At 39.0% G+C, this 8968-nt stretch overlaps 1 protein-coding gene across 1 annotated transcript; it reads left to right on the forward strand.

Moving 5' to 3' along the window:
• LOC103707576 (uncharacterized) lies at nt 1-1785 on the forward strand. Its single transcript, XM_039122019.3, has 3 exons — nt 1-150; nt 658-739; nt 852-1785. Exons 1-3 carry the CDS (start codon nt 139-141, stop codon nt 1604-1606), a joined length of 849 nt encoding a protein of 282 aa, XP_038977947.3. The 5' UTR covers nt 1-138; the 3' UTR covers nt 1607-1785.
• The last annotated feature ends 7183 nt before the right edge of the window (nt 1786-8968 follow it).

Below are 8968 nucleotides of genomic sequence, written 5' to 3' on the forward strand. Positions count from 1 at the left end.
AGGTTCGAGGTCACAGTCTCCCCTCCCTCTTTTCCGTCGGTCATTCGCGTTATAAAGAAGGCTAACCCAGACCCGTCTTCCCCGCCAACTACACTCGAAACCAAACATCCAGAATTAGGATCTGCCTTCAATCCAGCAATGGCGGAAAAGGTTGCCAATTCTCCTCCCTTCAGAATCACTTCTCTATGTACTTTCCAAAGGCTAGCTCATGATCATTTTAACTCATAATATCATGACCGTTTTCCTAAAGCTTACAGTTTTATGTTAATGATAGCATCGAGCTTTGGTAATTCCCTTTTATATTTTTATCAGAATAAAGCTTATTTGAGGCGGATCGTTTCATCATTCTTGGATCTTTTCTTTCTTTCTTGTTTTGATCAACCTGACTATGTTTAACTTTGATACAAGTTATTGAGCCTCTCTTTATTAGCTTAAGATTACAATTATTGTTAAATTATTTCTAAATATGTCAGATAAGGCAAGTTTCGAGCTTTCCTTTTCTTTTTTTTTTTCTTTCCTTTTTTTCTTCTTCTTATTCTTTTAATACTCATATTAGGACAACGACATCATCATTTGTACTGCATATTTGTATTCACTTATTCCCAAGCTGAGGTCCTTCGTATTATTTTCACATTCACTAAATAAATCCTATCACAGATCTCCACGTTAGAGCTAAAAGTTGACCTAGGCTGCCGGTATTGCTACAAAAAGATTCAAAAGACTCTATGCAAGCTCCAAGGTACGTAATTACACCCCCCCACACTTCCACTGCCTCCATTCTAGTCCAATATTTTAGCTACTAATGATTGTACCAATCATCCAATTTTCCCCTTTGATTTCCATCAACAAAGAACGGGAGAACATAAAAACCATCTCCTATGACAAGAAGAACAATACTATCACAATCTCTGGCCCATTCGATCCCGAGAAGCTCATCAAGAAGCTCCGCTGCATGGCCTGCAAGGTGATCATAATCATAATAATTGTAAAGCCGCCGCCGACGCCGACGCCGACAAAGCCGCCACCAGAACCATGCAAATGTTGTTGCAAGGTGTGCAACAACATTAAAATCATATCATGTGACCATCACAAGGATCCCAAATGCACGGTGACTAAGAAGGTGATCGAGGATCCTACTCCCGAGAAGAAAAAGGATGATAAGGATAAAAAACCTACCGAGAAAGAAACTAAAAAGAAGGTGATCAACGACATTGAGATCATAATATGTGAGCATCCAAAATGTCCGGATCCCTGCCCACCACCATGTCCACCACCGTGTGAACCACCGTGCCCACCACCATGTCCGCCACCGTGTGAACCACCGTGCCCACCACCATGCCCACCACCGTGCCAGCCACCATGTCCACCACCGTGTCCACCACCATGTGAACCTTGGTGTCCACCACCATGTCAACCACCAATTTGTCAGGTTTGTTGCAGGATGCCCTCCTCTGGGGGGCACCAAGGAGGGTCTCGGTGTTACTCTTGTGGAAGGATCGAAGGATGCGTGCCTGATTGTCCACCAATGCCCTTTGGTGGAACCTCTCATGGAGGATACCAGTTCATGTTGAAGGAGGATCCATCACCGTCATGTGCCATCATGTAATCATGTGTATCCATGTTTTTCCTTTGCCAAAACTAATAACAGTAATAAGGGTGAAGGATGTTAGATTTATGGGAGAATAATGTGGAAATAAAATGTTATTTCAGTGTAATATTTTCATTTGGAATATTGTGTGAAAGGAATATTTTATATATGCAAGATAATGTGAAGTTCTTTTCTTAGTGTTTTCCTCCAAAAATAAATAAACTTATATCAACCAGAAGAAAAAAAACCCTATTGGGAAGACAAAGGCTAGGAACTCTCGGATATAAAATTTCCATCAGTACATTTGCTGGCTAGCCAATATATCTAGAGATTGGTTTTTCTCCTCATAGACATGTGAGACTTTGAATACCATTGGATCTAAAGAAGTATTCATCTTCCTTCGCACGAATCCACCATTGGATCACAGGGGGAGCTCCTATAGAAAGTATAATCAACGCGAACGGGACACTGACTCTGCCGGAAACTAATTCTCAGACTCAGTCCAGTGATCCAATGTACAGATCAGCAAAGGGAGGCAAACTAATCAGCGAAGGGAGGCAAACTCCCGTATCAAGCAAGAAGCACACTGAAGGCTCGAGAGAGAGCGCGAGTTATGACAAGCTCTGGTGCCCCTTTTAAGCCCTAACGACACGGAATTGCCTCACGTGCGCTTTCAAATCGCTGTGATCTAATCTTTGCGGCTCCTGTTCTACTACCTTGGCTAGCCTTACGAATCTAAAGCTAGAGCTATTAGCACTGGGCTATCCGGACACTCCAATGTACAGATCTCAAAGCACTCCAAACTTCATTATTTATTCATCTACATAGATCTCAAAGCGACCGATGGATAATTCAAAGATCTGCAAAAGATACAATTTGAGTTTCAACTTTATAGGCACGAGTTAAAAGTTAGTCCATTAATTTCAAATTCAGACTAGCTTAACTCAGGTTCATTCTCTAGTCCTGTCATTAATTTGGTTAGTTTGCTATGATTATTTCTATGCTTTGTGTTGTAGATCAAATAGATTAAAGTTAAGTTTCATTTAATGAAGCGGGCTTGTGCCAATGGTTACACTCTCTTCTTAAGAGTCAAATATTCTGAATTTGAATCTTAGATTGAGAGTCTATATGTATTGAGACTTGGAAAATTAATATGCGAATGGTTTCTCTTTTTCGATGTCAAGATATTCCGGTGGATTAGTAACCGCTGTTTGTTATAAATTAAATGGAACAAAATGGTCCTTATCGTGCAGTTAATAATTAATAGTTCTTGTCCGTTATCCGGTGTTTAGAAGGGACGTACGGCCGATAATGCAGCAGATTTCGCGACCCACAAATAGTTGATCACGAGGGCAAGGACAGTACGATCGAGAGATGACGTCGGCACCATTCGATCAGTACCTGTTTTTCTCTCTGTTTTTTTCTGAAGTTTGAAAGCTGTCCATTATGATACCAGATTTCGTACAAATATTATTCTAATATAATATTATTATTGTGCCGACACATTGGGGGAGGAAGACCAGTTCGATGTACCGAAATATTAATAAGCTCTTTGTATCAAACATCAGCATTACTTCTTGTACCATATGTTAATATTTTTCGATTCGATACAGTATAACATATCTTAATCGAATGGTACGATAGGCTACATATAATACATAAAATCTGGATAATCGTGATCATATTACATCGTACAAACAGCCATGATTTGCAATATATGTAATGCAAAGCAACCGTAATTACAAGAGCCCCTTGCATTATATGTAGCATGCTTTGTTATGTACTACCCCGACCTTATGCGTATATATAGCCATATCAAGGGGCCAAAGAAAATATCATCCAAACTAATAGAATGGATGGAGCTCCATGTTATCCTAATTCAAGAATCAAGCCTTGTCAAAAACTCTAAACTCCACTTAGTGAATCCATATGATATATTACATGAAATATTCAGATGTAGTTCTGGACTGATCGGTTGAATGGTATCTGATTTTTTTGATCTGATATTTACTGCAACTATGTGATCATTTCTTTTTCTTTTTCACATGTGATGTATAGATTTTTTTATTTTTTGACAAAGCAACTAGGGGACCCTCAAAATGGATTTTTTTTTTTTGACAAAGTAACAATGCATGGGACCATCAAAATGGCTCAGAAGGGAAAACTCTATATGTGATCATCAAACTATGTACTGTTTCACAGGTTACGTAGTACCATTAAGTCTTCGATTCAATCCATTCCAATAGTTTGATATAAACAGTCACTGAAAATTTTTACCCTTAGCGTGATGGCAATTCCAACCACCCAACAAGCCTCGCAAATGCTCCCATTATTGCTGGTAGGTTCCAGGCCACAGTCTCCCCTCCCTCTTTTCCGTCGGTCATTCGCCTTATAAAGATACAAGTCTAATCCTCCGAGACTTCAAGTATTAAGCTTGGTCTGTTCTGGACTCTAGTACTTGACAGAGTGGATAGGTGGTGGGGTGGCTTTGATCCCCTTTTTTTTTTTTTTTTTTTTTTTTGAGTAAAACAATCGCATGTGGTTTATCTGTCAGCTCCTACATGCTTGATCTCTCAAGATTGTTTGTTAGAAAGTTTTCCTATCCACAATGGACTATTAGTTAACTTGAGGTCAAGAAACTGTCAACCAAAGAGTCCAAAAACAACCAGCCAAATCCTCTTCACAAGAGACTGCCATCATGGTCTTTTAACAGATCTATTCTTGACAATATTTTCTATAGCACAGCTCCATCTACTCCTTAAGTTTGTAGCTAAGCAGCAAATCCACTTGTCTTCTAAGTGAGAGGTTGGGTTCAAAGTTGGGCCGCAATTGTATCTTTTGCACCAAAGGAGTATTCATCTTCCTTCGCATAAATACACCATTGGATCATCCATTGCGGAAATCTCAAAAAAATAATAATTAATTAAAGAATAATTATTGAAAAAATAAAAATGATTAAAAAATTTAAAGAATTATTGGTTAAAAATCTCATTTAAGGACATAAAAGAGATTAAAAAATATTTTTTTGATTTGAATGATATCATGGCAGCAAATATCTTGGATTTTATCGATTTATCTTGATCGAGAAAATAGGCCAAGCTTTTTGCATATATTATATCCAAAGTTGTCATACAATTCGAGATCTCGATCGGGATAAAAATCTTGGTTCCATTTGATATTGATCTAGAAGAATCATTAAACTCGATGTGGATCAATTTGGTCATTATAGAAAAAATTGGACATGGTTTAGGAGCAAGTCATCACATCGAGGAGTTACATTGCGTACTAAACTTCCGAAGGCTATAACTTAGCCGTACGACACTAGATTAAGATATTTTTTTTTTTTTCATGCAGACAGCTTTTCAAGATCTATAACATGGAGCCACCTCTTTAAGGGTGCGGTGCAGTGAGCGAATAGTAACAAATTTCATCATTTAAATTCTAAAATGAACCAATCTAATAATAACTTTTCTTTTTAGGAGAGACTTTGATCGGATGTAACTTTTCATAGGAAAAAAAATTGGTGGAACGACTAGAGACAATGTCAATGTAGGAGTTGAGATTTACGTCATTTTCGATTTTAACTTTTAATATTTATTTTAACTGGTCATGTCTATTTTAAAAAAATTAAATCTTGTTTGAACTAGAAGATCAATCTGACTTAAAATAGACAAGGGTAGACCTCACTAGCATAAATAGAAGCTATGCATATCAACTTATTATTGATCAATGTAAGAAGACAGAACCAAGACCCCTATTTTGCCATATTTTCTACTTTTTCTAAATCCATTTGAGAGGTTCAAGTTGAGGAGAATAAAAGAATTTTTTCTTCTCTCCAAGCAAATAAAATATTTAATTAGAAAGTATTTGTTTTACCAGCAATGCTATTTCTTGCGAGCTAAATATAGGTGGCAACTAAAAATATTACAGTTTGACATGATAGTTACAAAAGCTATTGCTTTTTCATTATCTCTAATTGAAAATTACAAATACAATTGAAGTTAACTTAGTTTTATGGTGCTACAAGAATCGTTATGATAGAATAGAAATAATTAAACAAGTATGCTATGATCATAAAACAATACTTATATTATTAACAATAAAACATCAATTATTGTTGTAGTATACTTTTAGAAAATTTTATTAAAAATTATAATAATTATACATTATGTTATAATAATTGAAAGGACGTAACTAAACCTCCACACATGTTACTACCTCCATTTTAGTCCAATATTTTAGCTATTAATGATTGTACCAACCATCCAATTTTCCCCCATGTTTTCCACCAGCAAAGAAGGAGAGAACATAAAAACTATCTCCTATGACGAGAAGAACAATGCTGTCACAATCCCCGGCTCATTGGATCCCCAGAAGCTCTCCAAGAAGCTCTGCTGCAAGGCCTGCCAAAGAAACACAGGGACCCTCCCAATTAATGCACCCTCTGATAAGAAAAAAGAACCCTGCAAGGTGACCAATGACATACAAATTATAGTATGTGACCATCCCAAGGATCCTAAATGCACCGCTGAGAAGCCCGACTCGAAGCCAAAACCCATACCTTGTGAACCACTGGTTCGGCCGGTTTGGTGCTGGATGCTTTACTATGTAAGACACAGTAAACTAGGCCCGGTCCACTTGACTGGCCCGTCTTTTGGCCCAAACAAAATGGAAAAAAAAAAAAAAAAAAACAAAGGGGAACGAAGCTCCCCTGTTTGAGTCAGAAGAGGAGACCGACTCGGCCTCCTCTTCGACTCCGTCGGAGACTAGGGAATCCCTAGTCTCCATGCCTATTTAAAGGACCTCGCCCTTCCTTCGAGCCTCAACGTTGATCACCAAAGTTCGCCGCCGATATTGAGATGATTTTTGAGGTGGTTGCCACGGAGGATCTCGGGGTTTTCGCCGTCAATGCAGCCAGGAGAGCTTGCCGGAGGTGAGTCTTGGTAGTTGGTCGTCCTCTCCTCCTTCTTTTGGTTGTTATGCCACTGTTCCTTCATCACAATCCGGCTGGTGAGTCGCCGGAATAATCGTGAACATGGTCTCCCCTGTTTCACGATTTTTCTTCCGTTTTTGTTGGCTGTTGCCGGGCGTGGAAGGCCGCCGGCGCCGCCGTGGATCGTCGGCCACTGATAGAACAAAAACAACCTCAAGGCTAGAACTAGAACCCGCCAACCCTACCGAAAGAAAAGAAAAACAACCTCATGATTTCCCTATAACGATGGCACAACAAAAGGGTGATTTAGCATTTTAGTTCGGCAACCGTGATCTGCTGGACGCTATGGAAAGAGAGGAATGCTCGGATTTTTCAATTCGAAAAATACTCGTTTGCTAAGAATTTTTTTTTTTTTTGGTGAAAATGGCAAATTTATATAGCCCTAACGTGAATACATCCTACACAAGTCACGAGAAAGTAAAAGGTACAAAAAAGAAGGTATATCTACTGCAGGCATCCAAAGAACCTTCTCGGAGTGCCGGATAACAAAGGAGGCGACCCAATCCGCTGCCTTGTTCGCATCCCTGAACACATGCGCTACCTGAAAATCATCCATCTTCTAAGCCAATCTATGGATCTCTCGAATAAGAGGATGACCATCACCATACATGTCCACTCTCTGGATCCAATGAATCACCACCGATGAATCTCCCTCTAGATACATCCGCTCTACGCCAAGCACTCTCCTCGCATAAGATAAGCCCTTCCAAGCTGCCCAAAGCTCTGCCCCAACAACAATGAGTTCTGGCGTGCGAGGCCAACCAACTGCTATCAGCCTGCCAAAAGAGTCTCTGATCGTAAAACCAATTCCTCCAGACTAGCCATCCACCGATCTGCCGGCGTCGAAGTTCACTTTGAGATGACCAAGAGATGGAGGCACCCAAGATATTAGGGTGAACCTGGGCGTTGTAATAGTGAAAGAGTACCCCATATGTCTTTGGCCATCTCGGAAGAGAACAAAACGACAGCAGCTGCGGCCTCCCCAGCAAACACACCCCCCCCCCCCCCCCCCCCCCCCCCCCCCAATTGCAATAGAGCTCTATCCACCCATCATGCTGCTAAGGTGTTTCAACGTAGCATCATGCTGACCTACTGCTATGAAGGCAAATGGGAAAATGCAAATTCTCAAGCTTTTACCGGAGTAATCGAATCAAAGTCCCACATGAACGGGTCTGGGTCCAAATACAACTACGTTCCCTCTTCATGGACCACATGTCGTAGCCGCATCGCTTTATGGAATTGGTCAATTGGGTACAGGATGTTGAAAATTCTCCTGTTTTCATCACCCAGAAAAGAGAGAGAGAGCGAGAGGTTTCATAAAGGGAGTGGTCCTCTTGAGCTGGTTGCTAGTGATGTAGGGGCTTGCAGCATAAGTGGAGTGCCAGCTAAGTGAGCCACCAACCTCAACCCATGTCCATCTTTGACACCATCTAAGTATTGAAAAAAAATACAATAAAAAAATAATAATGCGGCAAATTTATTTTTTTTTTTATATAATTAAATAGGATATCACTCACCAAGCAACAATAATCTCTATAATCTACTCAAGTAATTAACAAATAAAATAGTCAAGTAATCCAGAAACAAGAGACAACACATTTTAATGTAAAAAATCCTTTTATGTGAAGAAAAAAACTACTGGATCTAGTCCAACCAAAATTTTTTACTATTTAGAATAATGAGATTACAATAGATTCTCTCTAGTTTAACTAGAGATGGTACAAACATTAACAAGATTTAATTTTGACTTCCACAATAAAAACATCATGACCAATTATAAGACAAATTTCAACAATAAACAGTAAAATAGAGAATAGATCTCACAGAATGTTGATGCTTGAAATAATTAAAAGAGATGATTTTTCAAAAATTCAAACCGTTCAAGTTGTAGCTCTCAATGCCGGAAACAACATACTGAACTTTCAGCCAAATTTGGATACAATCAATCATCCAATCATTTGATAAAGCAACACATTTTCTATTTCTTTTTCTTCTCTATTTTTTTCTCTCTCTTCCGTTTCTGTAGAACCCCAAGACTCCTAATTTCTTTTCAATTCGCCTCACCCAAGCCGGTGGTTTTCTTCTTATCCACTTTTTTTTATTTTAAATTCAAATAGGGTGGGTCCCACATGAGGAGGGTCCATACCAGCAAATCTCTCTCTTTCGACTCATATGGGGAGTTCTACCAAGCCCATTCGCTTTCACCCCGAAGATCCTATTTGAGTTTCAACTTTGTAGGCACAAGTTAAAAGTTAGTCCATTAATTTCAAATTCAGACTAGCTTAAGTCAGGTTCATTCTCGAGTCTTGTCATTAATTTGGTTGGTTTGCTATGATTAATTCTATGCTTTGTGTCGTAGATTAAATAGATTAATTAAAGTTAAATTT

The sequence above is a fragment of the Phoenix dactylifera genome, chromosome 7 (genome assembly GCF_051530095.1).
Source record: "Phoenix dactylifera cultivar Ajwa chromosome 7, Ajwa_hap1_PhDact_Kaust_v1.1, whole genome shotgun sequence".
In the NCBI taxonomy this organism is placed as follows: Eukaryota; Viridiplantae; Streptophyta; class Magnoliopsida; order Arecales; family Arecaceae; genus Phoenix; species Phoenix dactylifera.

Excerpts from the sequence above, each read along its gene's own strand:
- LOC103707576 (XM_039122019.3), top strand. Across the intron at positions 740-851 it reads GACTCTATGCAAGCTCCAAG|AACGGGAGAACATAAAAACC; the intron begins GTACGTAATTAC and ends CCATCAACAAAG.